General features: G+C 37.9%; 1 protein-coding gene across 1 annotated transcript; it reads right to left on the bottom strand.

Annotated features, from left to right (window-relative positions):
- Window positions 1-1201: 1201 nt before the first annotated feature.
- Window positions 1202-20188, bottom strand: LOC139117588 (extracellular calcium-sensing receptor-like). Its single transcript, XM_070680830.1, has 4 exons — window positions 19372-20188; window positions 17821-18716; window positions 17241-17364; window positions 1202-2349 (listed from the first exon to the last, which is right to left on the bottom strand). The coding sequence occupies exons 1-4, from the start codon at window positions 20186-20188 to the stop codon at window positions 1202-1204; spliced, it is 2985 nt and encodes a 994-aa protein (XP_070536931.1).
- Between the last annotated feature and the right edge of the window lie 39 nt (window positions 20189-20227).

The following is a 20227-nucleotide window of genomic DNA, read 5'->3' as shown; positions in this document are numbered from 1 at the left end:
TTATATAGCACTTGTTCATTTCAATTGTCTGAAACTCGTGAAATAACTGCTAAACTATATTTAAATTATCACAGCTCTCTCCATAAAGCCTCATCACAATAAAGATTTCTGGGGTTTTTTCGAAGTTATGAGAATTATTACAATATATAACCAAATGAGCACATCGTATCTGCTTACAAACTTTTTCAGTTGTATCACTCATAAACTTACCGAAATCAGAGACAAAAACACTTAGCGAAATAGCTGGTACTGTACAGTTTCTACAAGTTCAATGTAGTAATGAATGAAAGACAAACATGAAGATGTCAATGATTTATAATTTATACCAAAATAGACCAGCTGTGTTATTAAGTTAACCATAGCATACTCTTAATACATAATTTTACATCTCGTATAGCACACGTAACGCCACAATTACATTGTGAGAGTAAAAACTTACTGAAATGTTACGAGATAAATAGTACAAAATTAAGCAACAATTCCAATAACAGTAGGAGAAAGGGATCGCATGGCATGGTATGGTCTTGTATGATGTGGAAGGATATGTACGAGCGACTGGTTTACCTTGTAAGCCCGAGTACCGGCGATAAGCAAATGAAGTAATAAGGCAAATTCATTTTCAAGTATGCAGGGACACAATAAAAACTTTGATGTCTTCTTGAATCCGAATCTCCTGATTCCAATATCATAATGAGAACTTTAAATGTACACTTGTCTTAAATATTAAAATGAAAATTAAGGAACGTGTCATAGGTTGCATTATTTTGACCTAAATGGTACTGTTATATAAAGCTGGCGAGAGGTCACCACAAGACACAGACATTGGTATCGGACGGATTGCCAACAAAGAGCGAGCAATGCTTATTTTCACACAATACATTATTACATATTCTAAAGCCAAATCTGAGACAACTGATCCGTAAGTAATTACATTAAAGTAAATTAAAATGCGAGATACTATTCTTCCTGTTAATCTTTAAAGCCCCCACTCAATTATCAGATTTATCTAGTATAAATATTATTTACTTGATAAAATATTCAATGGAAAACAAAAGAGTGACAAACTGTTAATGGGCTGTTGACACATTCGCTAATGCGAGAACCAGGGATTGAGAAGGGCGCCTTTAAACTTCAAATTCTGAATGAATTAAACGTAAATCTCGATAGCCTCCGTACCAGTCACGGCAAACTTAAAATTTGCTCAAACTGGTGATCCTACAATGCTTGAATGGTTATCAGAGTTGTATTTATCCAAAGCGATAGATTTTGTTGGGACTGTCTGTTCGCTGTTTAAGTTATTTTCAGCATGGGGTGCGATGATTCCACCTAACAGTTCAACAGATTTGTCTGCCATTACAATATTATTACGTTTGTCATTTCCTGCATTTGAGACGCACGTGTCCGTTTGGGCAACCATATCGGCCTTGCTCGATTGTCTCTCTGAGTGTTTCCTGATCTGCTGTCTGAGCACTTCTTTTGTGTTGAATTCAGGTTTTAAAAGAACTATGTACAATTTAGGCAAAAAGATACACACCAGTATAAACGTACTCGATACAAAAATTACTATAGCTTGGGACAGCGCTTTCAATTTTCCGTAGGTCCAAAGGGAAACTGGATAGTAAATGGACCAAACGCTGAAATACATGAACATAGCAAATGTTATAAACTTTGCCTCGTTGAAGTTATTTGGCAGTTTTCTTGCCCTGAATGCAAAGAAAAGACACACCCCAGCTAAGATCCAAGTATAGATACTTCTCGACAGGGCAAGACCTTGGGACGTTGGTGTGCACTGTACGTACGTTTTGGTCGTTGAAATTTTAGTGTTTCTTTCAACGATGGGAGGCGCTACAATATGAGTTATAACCACCAATGTAACATGAACAAACACAAATGTAAAGACAGTGAGAAACTGGTACATGAGTCCAGCTAACTTCTTCCGAATGCGAGATGAACCAAGTCTGGCATTAAATATTGACACTAATCGCTGTGTCTTCACAAATAATATAGCGACACATCCAGTATATGCAATGCCATTAGCAATACGTATTGTGCACAAAATGCCACTTGGTAGCCCTAAATATGCAAGACAACCAACGTAGCAACAAAGCAAATAGAACAACATAAGATAGCTTAATTCTCTGTTACAGGCTTTGATTATGGGTGTGTGTCTGTGATAGATAAATGCTCCTGAGCAAAGGAGGGTTAGAGTTACACCAATGGCCACTAAAACTTCCAAAGTAATTCCAGAGGGCGATGTCCATTCGATGTAATCTAGGGTCTTCTCAATGCAGTTAGACTTGTCACTGTTTGACCAATAGCCATCAGGGCAAGTGGTACAAAACACGGCACCTAAGCAAAATGAACATAAAGTTTACAGTTGGATTATGAAAGAAGCAATAGAACGGTGGCGTGGGTATTCTTGTGTGAAGCTAAACTTAGTATAACAAGTACATGAAGGAAAAATATTTGTTTGCTCGATCAATATCCACGTCGACGAATGAAAGAATAATATGAGGTTATCCCTCGATATCACCTCATGGTGGGGTCGTATTGCAGCGAGTGCGGTTGTGGGCCGCATCACACGAGTCGAAGAGCAGCAATACGACCCTACCAAGAGGTGATATCGAAGGATAACCTCTTTATCATATACCTATGCCCACGTTATTGAATGAATAAATCTCGTATATTAAAATATGATACCATTCACTGTGGTTTTTCTTGATGGACTACATTTGTTTGCGTCATCTTGCTAAGGCGGATTGATATACTAGCGTCTGACGTAATCTATCAGCTGGCTCATTGACAATTATTTTACGGTTGAGCAGAGAAATGCTTGAACTCTGTCATCAAACATGTAGGATATTTACCGAATCTGTACGGTACATGCAAGTGTTGTGTTTGGTATTATTTTCCAGAACGCATTTACCATGAATACATGATATTTTTGAAAGTTGTGCTTTTAAATTTGCCGGTCCTCCGACATGTCCGATAGCACTTTTGCTTGTCGTCTGCGCTTATGCACGCGCACGGACGGAACAGCTGGTCTGTCATCGATCTGTCAATGCCCGTACGGTTTGATGCTCTGCTCTTTAATTTGTTCAAATTAGTAGCACTACTAGCAGGTTAATCCGATATCGACACATGTGTTTTATTTAGTTACCCCGCATTTCCCTATGCTTCAAATCCCTGCCACTTTTAGAGATCGGACATGAAATCGTAGTCAAAGTCAAAATCATAGACGGGAACCATGGTTTGTTTTGATTAGGGCGCCACCATGTAAGTAGTCCGGTATGCAAATCAACAGGCCGTATCAGGCTTTGTTATGTAAATCAACAGGTCGTATCACTTTTTCATATGCAAATATTCAATTGAATGAAGGAAAGACGCGCAGATCATTCCTTTCATATGCAAGTCAACAAGGCGTATCACTTTTTGACATGCAAATCAACATGATAAATCATGTCACTGAACTCAGTACAGACACAATACAGGGCATAGGTATATGATAATAGGTCAAGTTAATCAGTACATAAAATATGTACTTCATTTCAGTATAAACCAGTGCTTGATGCGACAATGATAGTTTTTTATACTAAGGTATGTTAATGCATGGGCATAGGCTTATATACATGTAAAATCAAGTTTGAACATACTTTTTAATCAGACCTGGTCAGAAAATTGTGAAAATTGCCAAAAATAACACTGCATGAAAACGCAATAATACAGATAAATTCACATTAATGAGTTGACTGTATTATTGAATAATACACGTGAATTCTCATGAATCCACGTGAATACAGGCTTGCTGAATACAAGCAATGGATTAATAACTGTATTCACCTGTATATGCACTCTTCAGCTAAAATACAGGCAATAATCCATGCAAATACAGTAAGTATTATTGGCTTTTCATGCAGTGTAAGTTTTGCATTTGATTAAGTTGAAATTTATCATAATATATTACCTAGATATCGCTCCTCTTGCTGATCTCTTTTTAAATGCTGACGTTTCTTTCTCTAATTTCCTTCCACACATGAAACGACACTTCTAGCTATACACAGTAATTAATTTACTTTATTTCGGTACGGGTCCTCGACCCGATTTTTGTGGTCAGTAATAGTAAAAAAAAAGACACCAACAAAATATCGTACAATACATCAATTAGCACTATATCTTAAAGGGACATTATTTGTATCTTTGGACCTTATATTGATGCAAACGAGAAGTTGATAATGTTGTTCGACTTATTGAAAGATGTCTAAAGAACGGTCGACCAAAGACAACTTCCACCCCGTTTGCGTACACTGTATAGAAAAAACTTGGGTCAGAGCTTAATTGTGGGCTACCGTTGACCTACGATCAGACCACACTGCTAACTGCTATCTAGGCGGCTATAAGCATCCGCGTGTAAAAAATAAACCATACAAAGTGAAAGTCGAGAGCGCAGTGTAGCAGTTTGGGATTCGCTATTACCGATGCCGTTTGCTCAGTTACATTTTGACGGTCAGTTTTCATGGAGATCTTGACGGCAAATCCTGCCCTCAGATACACCATTCTTTGCTGCTACAGATCACATTTTTGTAATGGGAATTTCAAATGCCTACAAGCTGCAAGAAGCCGCTGACTCGGACGGCCTATTTTTTCGTGTCGTTTGTACCTCCATATGTAGACTTGCCCAAAGCCTGTGGGCATAGAAATGTCAAAACAGAGTACAATGAAGGGATAAACTTCAGTAGACAGTCACGTTATTGTGGAGGTGATCGCGAAATTGAAGCATATACAACAGGGGGGCTCTACTGTCTATGATTGAAGCTGCTTTTGAGACTGACACGTACATCATGAACATTGTTGGGTGAAAGCTAGCTCTGCGTGGCAGGGTTGTGCCCAATCATCTGGCAGCACCTCGGTTGCGGCGTGCAGTTTCTCCACCAAAAACAACCCATTTTTAATCCCAAACTCGCACTGAGTTTCGTTTCCGAGCACACCCACCTCGCCTGGGTACACGATTAGCCCTGTGTACAGGTCTTTGTGTTCCCGGCGTTATACGGCGAGGAGGCCGTATGTACCAGGCGCCAAATGTAAAAAAATTAATTTAGACAATCAAGCTTTTATTAGAGATAGTAAAAATGGAAAATGTATATATAGAGAGAAATTATGTTTGCGTGTGTATACAGACACATACAGATATATATATATATATATATATATATATATATATATATATATATATATATATATATATATATATATATATATATATACACACATATATATGTATACGTGTGTATACAGACACATACAGATACATTGCCCCACACATATGTTTGCGTATGCATACATATACAAACATATAGAAAAAAATACGCGCACGCATATAGTGTATTCATTCATAGATGTAGAATACATACAAACATACATACATACATACATACATACATACATACATACATACATACATACATACATACATACATCGGACTTTGATACAGCTCGTATCAAAGATATAGAATAAAATACGTGTTACATGTAGAAAAAAATACGCGCACGCATATAGCGTATTCATTCATACATGTAGAATACATACAAAACATACATACATACATACATACATACATACATACATACATACATACATACATACATACATACATACATACATACATACATACATCGAACTTTGATACAGCTCGAAGATTTTACATTTAGCCTTGTTTTCGAGGCAGCTTCTGACGTTTACAGTATCTGACAGCGCTGCAAAATCTTATATATACAGCCTCGTTCTGATGAAGTATCGCTGTATCAGAACGAGGTTCTATATGTAAGAAACTTACTCAGCTCAGCGCAGCTGCAAAAACTTTATATATATCGGCCTCGTTCTGATGATACAACTACACACAGCAAAATTGTACATACAGTCTAGATCTGAGGGCACAGCTATAGCAGAGAAGTTTTATACACAGACTCGGTGGGAAAGTTTTGCATACAAACCCGTTCTGAAGACACCGTACGCTGGGAATTTTTATACATTTTTATACAATTTTTATGTATGTATGTATGTATGTATGTATGTATGTATGTATGTATGTATGTATGTATGTATGCGTTTACCCTCCGTTCATATCGCGCACAGGACGCATGTATGTATGTATGTATTTATGTATGTATGTAATATGTATGTATGTATGTATGTATGTATGTACGTACGTACGTACGTATGTATGTATGTATGTATGTTTGTATGTTTGTATGTATTCTACATCTATGAATGAATATGCTATATGCGTGCGCGTATTTTTTTCTATATGTATGTATATGTATGCATACTCAAACATATGTGTGGGGCAATGTATCTGTATGTGTGTATACAAACGCACACATATATATGTATATATATATATATATATATATATATATATATATATATATATATATATATATATATATATATTCCTCTCTATATATACATTTTCAAGCTTTTCTATCTCTAAAAAAAGCTTGATTATGTAAATCAATTTTTTACTTTTCGCGCCTGGTACGTATGACGCAGAGAACACACAGACCTGTATGGAGGGCTAGGTACACAATGTGCTCAGCTTCGCTTCGAAACTTACGCAAAACCAACTTTTTGGAGTGGGTCGGAGGCACGGAGGCCGTAAGCGACGTATAGGGTCTAGGCAACTGTCATTGCGATGTACTCACTTTTGGTTCGACATGTGTGATACAACTGATACAAATAATTACACGATGCATAGAGAATAACAAAATTCTTTTAAGCTGAGTAGTGAAAAGTACCCTAAAAATGGGTCAAAATGGGCGTTACGCTGTTTTATCATATACCTACATTCACGTGCCTGTGTAAAGCTATGGGAGAAAGCGCCCTCAGATCCGTGCATTTTTTTTACGTATCACACCCCGGCCCGGTGCCCAAATATGGGCAACTGCGTGCATTTCTGAACTATCTCGATTCTGGTTACTACGCGCGTTGCTATCCGCAAACGTTCCATTCGTACAAAAAGCCAGCGCGAGATTTGGACAACGTCTGCTCGCTCAGATCGTATTTGCGCGTGATGACAGTGGAGCCGCGCCGGTGACATCGGCTTTTATTTCTAAATTCTAGTGAAATCCTGTGTATACTAAGTGCGTGCCTGTTCAGGATAAATTACAAGAAACTGACATCACGCTTTTGTCCATATTACACCTCGATTTCAGCCTTGATCCCTGTTGGTCACGTACAGTACGGATGTTGCTTTGCGCGTTCTAGAATTTTGCAGGTAAACAAATGACGTTATTATGTATGTCAATCCGCGACGGGAAGCGGCCATCGTATTTATGAAAAACTGACACAAATGGCGATGAATTTTTGATATCGCACACATTTTTATATCCTCAACAACGTTGAATATTATGTAAACTACATATCTATCATTCCATGAGGTATATGATTAAACCTTTACGGCCCTGATACGGCTTTGGCGGCCCTTGGTCGTACGGCGTACAAGCCCACGCACGCTCGGGCCCTTCCGCCGTACGACCTCGGGCCGCAAAAGCCGTATCAGGGCCGTAAAGATTATTATCTGAAAAAGCACATTTTTTAAACTCACTTTTTGAAACTGTTTGATTAATTTTTTCAATTATTCAGAATGTTTAAAGTATATCACATAGCATTTCTTCTTTCTTTTCCAAGTTATTTCATCTTAATACATGGATTTGAATGGAAATGGCATGATAACAAGTGAAATTGGTGTGCCGTTACGCTTTTTATATTTTGACGACAGCATTGATTTATCTCTCTATTATCACTTGGAAAACATTACCCTAGAATGTTTCCTAAAACATCTATCTGATCGAAAGACCAACTGTGATTAGTTGGTACAAAATGTTTATAGGGTCAACGTATTGGTTATGAATGACAAATCATGAAAATTGTCAACATTTTTTGTCCAAAAACTTTGTAGTGTTCTGACACCCCCATAACTTTCAGCCACATTCACATAGTAGAGATCTGATGTCATTAGCCAAAGTAGCCCTGTTTGCCTCCCTTATATGTTATAAAAATATAATTCATTTACCACTTGTATTGTTTTAGTATCTCAAAAAGTGGCCAAATGTAGTGTCCGTGACAGCAGTAGTGTCCGTGACACTAAATCCAGACACTGCTTGTTACAGCGATTCAAGCAGGTAATTCTATCGTTTACCAGCTGAAGTTACATGTGTATAACAGAGTAACTTAGTTTTAGAGTAAGACATCAAATAAAATATCTTAAACCTGAGAAAGATGTTTATGCTACCTTTTGAGATTGTAATGTTAAAAAAAAGTCCTATGAAATAACGGTATATGGATAAAAGAAATGAACAGAAATAGTGTTATCAGTTATTACCAATAAAATAAAAGTAGAAATGTTATTTATGGTGAAAGTAAAGTATAACACTTAATAAACTGATTTACTTTCATATTAAACCTCTTTCCATTTGCTACTAGCTCCACGTCACGGACACAACGCCTCACAAGTGTTTAAACAGTTTTTACTGCATTTACAATTAAATGCACCTGAAATCTAAAGTAAACTTCACAGACCATGCAAAAGCCTTTCAAAAACAAAAAAAATATAAAGGAAAATGAGGGCAACTTCACACATCGGCTCTATCAAGTTTGTTCAATATTACGATATGGTGAATAAAAGGATCATTGCATTTATTTTGTTCGGAATACATGGCGAGACACCGGTGAATCGATAGTGCTTTGACCCTAGTCATGTGATCTTGGTTCCCGGTAAACCGGTTTGTTGATTGAGTGATTCATCTTAACGGTGTTTCAGAACCAAAAATGGGGTTCCTTCATCAGTCGCTCTCTTGTTTTGTGTCCCCTACGTTTGGTTGCGTGATAAAGTCATCTTCGTCCTCGAAGAGGAGAAGCCAGATTCGTTATTGAGAGAGTTAGCCACTATTGACTGACTCTATAGTGAGCGATCCGGTGTGTGGTGTCATATTATAATTAACATGACCCAGCATCGACCGGAGTTTCTGGACGCCTATAAGGGTTAATGTTTTAGGGCATATTTTGAGCGTTGCTAGTGCTTGTTATGTTAACAGTAAATGTTGTACTAATCTGTCAACGATTAGTTTGTTAAAGGCATTTAAATCGATTATCCGAACTTTTGGTTTTTTGTCAATTTTTCATTGACTTTGTAATAGATTTCGGGTCGATATTGATGCCTGCTTTCCGGTGTTTGAAAAGCATGTTGTGAAAGGCTGTTTCCAGAAATACATCATCTTATTTCTGTTTTTAGCCATTCCCAGGTTTCATGGTTTCGTTAATAATATTTGCTGTAAACGGCCTTTGAAATCGGTTTGGTCTGAGGAGAGTATTGGTTTATTTAATTCATGCCGCCAACTTTGATTAGTTATATGGCAGCTTTCTCAGTTTTTGATTTTTCTTTGCCAGATGATGTTTTCTGTATTGCTCAGCAATCTTTACAGTTTGGTTTATTGTAGTACCGATTCGATGACAGATTGCATCTTGGTTTAATACGATAAGTTGTGGCATAAAATGGAGACAAATTCAGCAACAACAAAAAATTCAGAGTCCCCGTTGTTAAAACCGCTATCGTGAAACCGTTTAACTGTTTGAGCGATATGGGCAAAGTGTGTTTGAATTAACTCACCGGATTTTTCGGTTTTCGTTCTCGATATCGACTGAATGCTTACTCCTCCACATGTTGGTCAAAGTTACATAACGAGCTATGATTTTTTAAGAAGGGCTTGTTTTAGATGCTCATTTTATAGACCATGAGGAGTGTCGTTACAAAACAACTCGAGGGTTTATCCCAGAAGTAAGCTCAGCTGCAGTGATTTTTAGTGATCTTGTAGTATGCTCATCACTACAGAACAGTTCAGTAGTAGTTTGACAGGGAAGACCTATTCTACCAAATGTCTGGAATCTCTGAATTGCACTACCAAAAACGTAATCTATGGAATTGAGTGTTCATTGTGTGGACTCATTTATGTTGGTGAAACAGGAAACATCTTACGATCTAGAATGAACGGACATTGCAGTGGGGTGAATCGATCTTTGGATGTACAACTTTATAAGCATTTTAACCAGGACGATCACTCCACTTTGTCTATGCGTGTCCGTATTCTTGAAAAAATATACCATCCAACCAACAGCCCCACACTTAGTTCACCATTCCGTAGACAGAGAGAATACCACTGGATTAGACAGTTAGGTACTGCAATGCCTTATGGTTGTAATGACGACATCAAAGATATAGGCAATCTCTCAAGTCCTGGTTGTTCAGAAGTGAATGTGATGGGCCTATTTGAGTCTTCTGTCCGTAGAAGACGTAGTCATGGACATAGGCGTTACCATCGGCCTAAATTGGATACATCTACCTCCAACTGCCATGACACATTTCATGAACTGCTTCTTTTATTACAGGAGCCTTTAGGTCTCCATCACATTCGTACTTCATTATTTGCTCTTTCCATCAAGGACTTGAGAAGGTTGCATGCCTATGCATTGGGATTGCCTTTGACAGATCCGAACAAACAACCGTACAGACTGGTCAGTATTATTGCTGATATTGCACTATACAGACTATACAAGCCTGCTCGTGCTGAACCTATGACTGATGATCATTGTCATTTCATACATCTTCCATTTAATAACAAAGAAATTGATGCCATTAATATCAGCAATATACTTCACAACAAAAAGGTTACATCAACTATACCTGTATACTTTAAAAGCCAGTCTGTACCTATTCTGTCATATCAATACACCAAGACAATCTCCAATAAAATATTCTATTACAATAAGGCATTGCAGCACTTAAAAATTGATGAATTCCTTCAAACACCAGCATCCTGTGACTGCTCTACATCTCCCTTCAAATACACTCCAGTTGGCCATGTCATCACTTGTGATCTGAACTTGGTTGAACATCATCACCTTCGTAATATATTATCTTGTGGACCCAAGTTCAGAGAACCTCGCAGGATCAACTGGAACCATAATTTTAAGATCATTATGGACTCTGTTGAAGAATATGCCAGGAAATGGGCTAAAAGGGAGGATGTAGAGCTGGACACACTGTCAGAATGGGTCAAATCTGTGAGGAAAATAGTTCGTGGCCGTATTGGTCGACTAAGATCACATGTTTGCAGAAGACCCTATTCTGTATTTAAAGATCCTGATGCTGTTAAGTGTTTGAATGATATCCATGACAAATATGTTGTCGTTCCTGCTGATAAAGCTGCCAATAACATTGTATTTGTTTGTAAGGAGTATTATTTTGAATGTCTTATAGACGAACTTGGTGTAACTAAGACCTCCACCAACTCCACTTACAGACAATCAATGTTCAGCAAATCTGCAATTTTGGCAAACCAAAAGTCATTCATGGATAATTTTAATGTTACCATAAAGGATGACCATAATAAGTTGCCTAGCTTATGCTGGATACCAAAGCTCCACAAAACACCTTACAAAGCTAGGTTTATCGCAGGATCTTCAAAATGTTCAACAACAGAGTTATCGAAGATACTGACTTCTGTTCTTTGTACTGTTAAACGGGGACTTCAAGCATACTGTGATGTTGTCTTTTCTCGGAGTGGTATAAATCAAATGTGGATATTAAAAGATTCGAAGGAACTCTTGGAAAATTTGAAATCAAGATGTGTTTCAAAAATAACATCTATTAAAACTTTCGATTTTTCCACATTGTATACCACAATACCACACAATAAATTGAAAGAACGCTTGAAAAACATCATCAACCAAGCATTTTTCTACAAAAACGGTTCACGCTGTTACAAATATGTAGTATTAGGGTATAATTCTACATATTTTGTTAAAAATACTACTAACGCTAAAGTTTTTTATACCGAGAAAGACATTATCAGTATGCTTGATTTCCTCATCGACAACATATTTGTAGAATTTGGAGGACACATTTTCCAACAGTGTATAGGAATTCCTATGGGCACTAGCTGTGCTCCCTTGCTTGCAGACTTATTTCTGTTCTCATATGAGGCAGAATTTATCCAGAACTTAATTAAACAGAAAAAGGTCTCTGTAGCTCGAACTTTCAATCTAACATATAGATACATAGACGATGTTATTTCTATGAATAACTCTGAATTCAGTAAATATCTCGCTATGATTTATCCTCCAGAATTGGAGATTAAAGAAACTACAGAAACGGCCTTTTCTGCTTCATATCTGGACATTTTACTTGAATTTGACTCTAAAGGTCACCTTTCTACTAGGCTATATGACAAGAGAGATGATTTCAACTTTAATATCATCAATTTTCCACACCTCATAAGTAATATTCCACTCTCACCAGCTTATGGGGTATACATTTCCCAGCTTATTCGATATGCTAGAGTATGCAGTTCATATGGTGATTTTGTAGAGAGACATGGCCATCTCTCTTACAAACTATTAAATCAAGGTTACACCAGAGCAAGACTTGTCTCTACATTCAAACGCTTTTTTGGCAGGTATCGCAAGCTGGTAGATAAATACAATATCTCTCTTCGACAAATGATCACTGATGGCATCGGTGACATTGGGCCTTAGTTAGTGACCACTACCTATCTGACTTTTAGATTGATATATGGCGGGTGCCACGATGCGCTTACTATTTTCGAAACACCTGACATCACTTCTTGGTCTTCTGGCCAGAGGTCCATATATCTTTCTTTCATCAATATGACTTTGTTTGTGTACCGTCTATTTGCTGTCTGTTCTGTGCTGTTTTGTGTCTATGTTTACAACTATTGTCTTGCGAATGCTGACCTACTGTCATTGGATTATGGATTGGTATGATTGCGATTATTTCATTCACTCTCCTGTGTCGATAGAGTCCTCCCTTATGTGCTCAGTTAAAGCGAGCAGACCGTACATGTGGAGACATCGCTATCTGTGCTCGTCTCAGACTGGTTTGATGAGACTATGTTCTATTTGTAGCAAGGCAAGATGTGATTACTGGTTTGAATATATTCACATTACGTCAACATCAAAGTGGACCGTTATTTGATAGGTTAATTGGTTTCAGGCACTAAACTTTGATGAAGTTTATTTTGTCCCAGTGGTTTCCATGTATAGAGCTATGGTTAAAGTATGTATATATTTTCACACAAAGATAATGGTTGAAATAATCCATGTTTTTGCTGGTTTTTTACTGCGTTACATATGAGGTGGTCGATGGATACCCCGGAGGGTATTCTCGTGTTTGTTAGCCCTCGACTTAGATCACACCCGGTCTTTTTCATAAAATGGAGTGTCCGTGCTTGTAACGTGACCTAAGAAAGCAATCAATATAAAGGAAAATGAGGGCAACTGCACACATCGGCTCTACGAAGTTTGTTTAATATGACGATTTGCTATGAAGAGCATTTGTGTTTAATATTCCCTGTTAAAGCTGATAAAGAAGTTGCCTCTTTAATATTCATGTGTGTAGTGTCCGTGACGCTACTGAAATACAGATCACAATTAATGTGTTGGAAACCAAATGTTTAGTAAATCATTTATTGTTCACTTTATAGTGTTTCTAGGACAGTTTTGCATTGTGTAGCAGTTTCTACATACCAGTTATCATTGTTTACATACCAGTAATCTCAATAATTTTTTGCATTTAGTGCTGTATTTCTGATAAAATTTTCTGGTTATTGAAAAATACCAGGACTACAAATATTATTAATGTCAATATTTCCTCAATAATATTTTTAAATTTGTTTGTGATCGATTCTTGTCATGTTTCTACAATTTTACAGCTTTACTGGTCATAATAAACAATAGTTTGTTTCACATACATATATTCCTGAACGTGTAGTGTCCGTGATGCTTTTACCATACTACAAAAAGGACTAGAAAACTAACAAAAAATAAGCACCGTTTTGCTGAAAATGCTATTTATGTTTTCTAAAGACTTCAACAATTGCAGTAACAAATAACTCAAATGTATGAAAGGGCAAATCTGTAAACTAGAGGAATCGTAAGCTCACGAGAAGAAAAGAATGAAAAATTCTTTATTTTTCGTAACAAATCATTTTGCAGGAAATCATGCAACGCTGGGTAAAATCCTCGTACATTCAACTTATTTTCTACAACAGATGCATGTACTTTCAGGTTAAATTTTCAAATGCAATAGTGTTACAAATGTTGTACAGTTTACTATGTTTAACTTATTTCTCCATCAACTCATAATATTTTGTAGTACTCTCTCCATCAACTCATAATATTTTGTAGTGTCCGTGACGGTGTGTCAACACAATAAAGAAACGCTTGCCATGGAAATACTGAGAAAGTTTGGTTCACAACTTTTCAAGCAAATATATACAAAACCTTAAGCTTTGTGAATTTAGTCAATTTAGATATGTGTCTACAAGATGAAATTTTGACAAAAGTGAAACACCCTAGAGCACCCTGATTGTGACTGAGCCGTGCAGTGTTTTCGTGTCCGTCTTCGCTGCCGAAGATTACATGTAAGATATCGGTTTACGGTGCATCATGATAGAACCGCTTCCTGTCGATGAGCTTAATTATCTAGGCGGTGAATTACATCGTTTGCAGCCGTAAATGAGCCACAAAAATCCAACCGCACTGAAAATGCTCGCGACAGACAAGGTTGAACTTGGAAGGTGCACATAATATTTCCGATTTGTACCTGTCAGTGAGATTCAAAGGTCATGATCGTGTCCGGTGGCACCGGTGCGATGCGGGTTTCAGATACAATGTAATATCTCGGGAAAGTCAAACTTTCGCTTAGGTTATTAAAGGAAGTTAGGCAAGCCAGGAACGAAAATATACGAGCAGACGACAGAAATACCTTTGAAATGTTTTATTCGTACAGCAACGAAATCATGAACGAGTTACGACACTACAGCTTACAGTGTACTCACTTCATGTTTGTCCTAATCCGCTTAATAAGAAGGTAAATTCGGCAAATTTGACGTCTGAGGACATGTATAATTCTTCTAGACATACTGACTGGTACGGGTATTATATCCACTGTGCATTCATAGATGTTGCAGAGCTGCTCGCTCCATGTTCCCAGCTGTTCGAGTTTGAAATAGAACGCTGGCGTGGTGCGAGTAATTTGACGCGATTTTGGCGGCCTCATAACTTTCAAGTAGGGATGACGTTATGTATCAAAACACGAAAACACACCCATTTTACACACTCCAGTCTATGTTTTACATCCACCGTCATTTTAAACTAAAAATAAATCTTCTTCAAATTGTGAAAACCTGTGTCGACATCGTAATATTTAAATTGTTCGCTTTAAAAGTGCCACATAAACCCTCCTTTGAAGTGGAATGGCCCAATAGCGGAATAATATCAAGAAGTGATACGGTTGTCATCACTCCTTAGCAACCAACTTTTTATAAGTACATCCTGGATGAAGCAAGGTCGATTTCAAGTTTATTTGGTCGCTCGGAGCGTCTGTAGGAAAACAGTCATGACCAAAGCATGCATGTATGATAAAGGGGTTATTACAAGAAGTTAGGGCGATACCGCGTCGTATTCGAGTGATGTGTCCGTATTTTGACGAGTTGAGCAGCAACGAGTCAAAATACGGACACATCACGAGAATGCGACGCGGTATCGCCCAAACTTCGTATAATAACCCCCAATACTTATAGGTAGTATATGCTCTATAGCATGGCTCGCTTATCCCATTTAACCCTTAATTTTAAGAATTAATCCCCTCAAAAGAGAAACTAGGAGAGGCTGCGGGTTCGGACACCCACGATATAAAAAGATCCAGCAAGGAGAGGAGGCTCTGCTTTTATCGTGCCCTCCCATTTTCTTCAGCTCTCTGCAAATTTAGGAGTATCTATCTCATCTTGCCTGCTTCATCAATTTTGGTAATTTCTTTTTTTATGATACAATGAAATAGTCATTATATTGAATAGAGATCAATGTAAATCTGAGTGTGTGGCTGAACCCGACTAATGGCTCTGACAACTATTTTTCAGTCCTTTTCTCATGCAACAATTTGTAACGAATCGCAGTTTTTATTTTTTAAAAATTGTTTTCAGTTGACATGATAATAATAATCAGCAGCAGCAGCACTATTATTATCATCATCATTTTTTGATGACACGTACACAAAAGCGACTTAGAAAACAGTCACATATAAAAAAGACACTGCATGCAAAATTAAATAGTGTCCAATTCAATAGCTGCCGATTGCATCTCTTCTTTTATTATTTCTGAGTATCTTTGAGGACTTGTCACTGTAAATTGGACCATTCCGTTTTTTATCGGGCAGGTGTTGCGGCATTGTCAGGGTAAGAAACCTGCCTTACATTTATTTGACGCTCCCATCGAACACCTTGACGACAAAAACGGGTCATGACAATATCTCAGACATCTGAGACTTCGGGTCCTGCTCCACCGCATGCTTTACGCAACTACTTTTGTAAATTTGAATGATATGTAGGTTCAACTATGAGAAAGAATCACTAAATTGTAAGAACAAATAAATATGATGTATATGAAATGCATGTAAAACATTTGAAGTCTAGACATCTTTTAAGTATGGAGCTTCTTGCATCCAATAGAGGATCGGATATAGTTTCAAAGGCAACGCAAATTTCACGTTCGAATCGGTGATGTATGTTGCAAGTTCGAATCTGACACAAATGTAAAGGACTTTGTGAATGATTCCGTATATAGAGTATACACAGATCTCCGTTCGACTAAGACGTGAATACACACAATAAGCAATATGACATCAACACAGGTCCAATAACGGGTGAAACTCAAGGTAAATGAATATTTTACAAGGTTCAAGACATAAATAGACAATGACAATAACGATAGGGTCATCTTGAATCCCTTCTTGGTAGTGGTACCATGGTACCATGTGTCCGGAATTGGTAAGCGTAAAGTCCTCTTCTTCTATGCGGGTCGACATTGACCAAAAGTGACCAGTTCAGCGCGATTCGGCAAAACTCTAATTTATTGTTGTAAGTGAAAGTCGTTAATTCTATTACTCATCATTTGAGTAACATATACGCCGTATTTTGTAACACATCTCCGTATCTGCAATATAACGCATTAAACGATCTGACGAATCTGCCTGAGAATCCCTGTTTCACAGGTTTGTGTGCTAATGAGCTGGGTCTAACTCGAAAATACCTTCAAGTTTTATCAGTCTGATTATTTCGAACCAATCAGCCAGCCGGTCAAACGAAGCAGTAAATATGAAATCCTTACTTACCTGTGATATTTGCAATTTCTCCTTCGGCACAAGGCACACATTCAAAGCAACATGGTGGCCGGCCATCCAAAATTGCTCTCCTCGTACCGAGAGGACAAGGCGTTGTGCATACCGAAATTGGTATCTGAAATTTATGAAGTAAAAGAGAACTTAACAGAAGGCCTTGAGTAATAAGCTGAATTTACGTATCTCCTTTCTTTTGCATTTATGATATGTTTCTTGCGTTTTGTTTAAACGATAAACCACACTAAGCGATGGTATACTCTGAGATTTTGATCAGTTCACGACAAATGTGCATCGAAGATAGCGAATGCATTATATGGAGTGAACTGATAGTACTCGAGTGGTATACCCGTGCTGAGGTGGTTTATCGATATTAAACCATAGTTTTAAATTGAAATAATGACGTGAAACACAAAAAAGAGAATGTAACTAGCTGAGAGACCATGTGAAGGTAGCACGCTTATTTTCACGCCTTGAATAATCAGATCGCAGTATTTGCGCAATATATAGACTGATATATTTCGTTTATTCTCATAAGTAGTAAGAATGCATTCACATCTCTTCTGACGTAACATACCTTTGTACTGCCATCATTCCATCGGATGGCATAATCTCTCAACACCAGTTTGTTTGTTTCAGCTCCTCCGTCGAAAAACCCAACTGGAACCAAATTAATACCATCAGTCCGGGCTTTCTGCCAATTGTTTATTTCGTATCGTCCCTTGCTTTCTTCGTTATCCTCCATGTTGTAACGTATACCTTCGGTTCCATGGAGGAACGTAATATTTCTGAGATACTTCAACAGTTGCCATGGTTGCAGGGATGTCACGTTAGGGCATGATCCGTTCTCAAGACGTCCGTAGGGTTCTTTACACTTTACGATGCTGTCAAGTGCTTGACCGATAGCGTACACCGCGAGGTATACGTTATAGGTTATCCTGTAGTTCGAACCTTTGTATGATTTGGTTTGGTCAAAAGTGTGTGAGTCAGAACAAATAGGAGGGGTGTATTGGGTACTTAGGATCTCCGGCCCTGTAGAATTTGTGCCGCCACCATCATCTACAAGATTTTCTAAATTTTCTGTGTGATCGTCACTACACGTCAGGTTGATTTTTTCAATTCGACCTGTAACCGTACCGTTACTAAACGGACACTGCTGTCCTATTGCTGGGGGTGTCAGATTATTTGCGTCTTCTTCCTTAACTTTTCTTGGATTCAAAATGGGCGATACTGGTGTTTTGCCGTTGTTGTGTATCAAGGGCATTTTACATTCAAATTCTTTTTCCCACATTTCGGTGAGGAAAGGATTTTGATGTTCAGTTGTGAACGGAGACACACTTCTGAGGTACTCCGCAAATCCTGGTATATGACCCTGGGATAAGACAATACCTAGCGTGCCATCGACCTGATGATACATGTCATGGGCAACATCCGGGTTATCAGACCAAGCCTCACATGCCAACCAAATTCGATCTGAAATAGAGCAAGGAAAACGAAATGCTTGCAAGTACTTGAATCGAGAAAGATTTTTTTCCTCAAAACAACGAACTGTAGGTTTTAGGCTTATTCAATACGTTGGGAAGAGTCAAAGGCCAGGGAAACAAATTTACGTTTGTCAGTTTTCTGTGCAAAAAGATAGCAATGTTCGCCATGTTTTTAACTCTATAGTCAGCTTATTAGCAGGAAAATGATAGCCTTACAGAAATTGTAAATTGTTACGTATACCAAGCATAGTCAATCAATATTCAACCGCAATCTTCTATCCGAAAATGTTTCAAATAGTAGAAAATTCACTGAATAACAATGGAATAAAGTTAGATTTATTGTTATTGCACGAATTGATATTGTATCAAAAGCGCGATAATACAGTTACTAATTGAATACTGACAAACTTTAAGGCAAAATACAGTAGTTTTCACTAATTCTCCAGCATTTTCGAGAATTTGACACACATACAAGTAAAATCCTCGATTTTGAGGAATGTATTTCCTTTGACATAAAATGAAATTGTCAATATTAGACTTCGACTATCGGCAGATATAATTGTTACTCATGACTTGATCGCTTCATTTGTAATAAAATATGTATATTGTTTTTATTAGGGCTTCGTTAAATCGCTGTGGCATACCTGTGATATTTTGGCGCGTCGCCTCCTTAAGAATGACTCTCATTTCTGAAGGGTGAATGAATGTAGCTATAACCTTTATCGACGGGTCTTTCGTGAGCAAAGTCACGATTTCCTCAACTATACGCTGAGTAGCATTAGTTTGTAGTAGTCTACTGAACGCCACGCATGCACCGAGATCCTCCATCTCCTCAATCACCATCTGTATACCCTGTCGGCCGTAATCATCATCTGTGGCGATTGTCGCTATCCATTCCCAACCAAAGCGACGTATCAGCTCTATCATGGCGAGGGATTGTGACAAGTCACTCGGAATTGTCCGCATAAACGTTTTGTAGCGTAGCCTGTCCTGTAATAAAGTGCTTGTCGAACCATAGCTAACAAAAGGTATGTTGTACGTCCCGAATATTGGATTGACTGCCATTGAGACTGACGAAAGAGACGCACCGACGACCGCTTTCACCAACTGACTACCGAGAATCGCAGACTTGATGAAGTCAATCGCTGTTTCAGCTGACGGCGCTACCGAGCTACATGTGTCTCTTATGTCATATCCTAACTTTATACCTGGTACGAAGTCCGGGTTGTTATTGATTTCCTCCAGTGCGAATATCATAGCCTCTGCAAGTCGATAGCCTTCAGGAAACAGACTTGAACAGACATGCACGATTGGTCCTGATTCTACACTCTCATCATCTCGGTGTAGCTCTGAGTGAAATGGAAACATTCCTCCGATGATAATGTCTCCATTCTTGTAAATACGTTTTGTCGATGTTTTTAAGATCTCTGTTTCACGTGCCATCACCAAGCTAACTACCATCGTAAGATATAACCTTACAAAAGTCGCCATTCTACAACA

Source organism: Ptychodera flava, chromosome 18 (assembly GCF_041260155.1).
Source record: "Ptychodera flava strain L36383 chromosome 18, AS_Pfla_20210202, whole genome shotgun sequence".
NCBI lineage: Eukaryota > Metazoa > Hemichordata > Enteropneusta > Ptychoderidae > Ptychodera > Ptychodera flava.
The sequence above is the reverse complement of the archived record's forward strand: the minus strand, read 5'-3'. Positions and strand labels throughout refer to the sequence as shown.

What these genes read in the sequence shown, in the direction of transcription:
- LOC139117588 (XM_070680830.1), bottom strand. Translation starts at nt 20,188, where the DNA reads ATGGTAGTTAGCTTGGTGATGGCACGTGAAACAGAGATCTTAAAAACA. An exon ending in GGAATGATGGCAGTACAAAG is followed by an intron (nt 17,365 to 17,820) that starts GTATGTTACGTC and finishes CATAAATTTCAG; the next exon opens with ATACCAATTTCGGTATGCAC. An exon ending in AGAAATTGCAAATATCACAG is followed by an intron (nt 2,350 to 17,240) that starts GTAAGTAAGGAT and finishes CATTTTGCTTAG; the next exon opens with GTGCCGTGTTTTGTACCACT.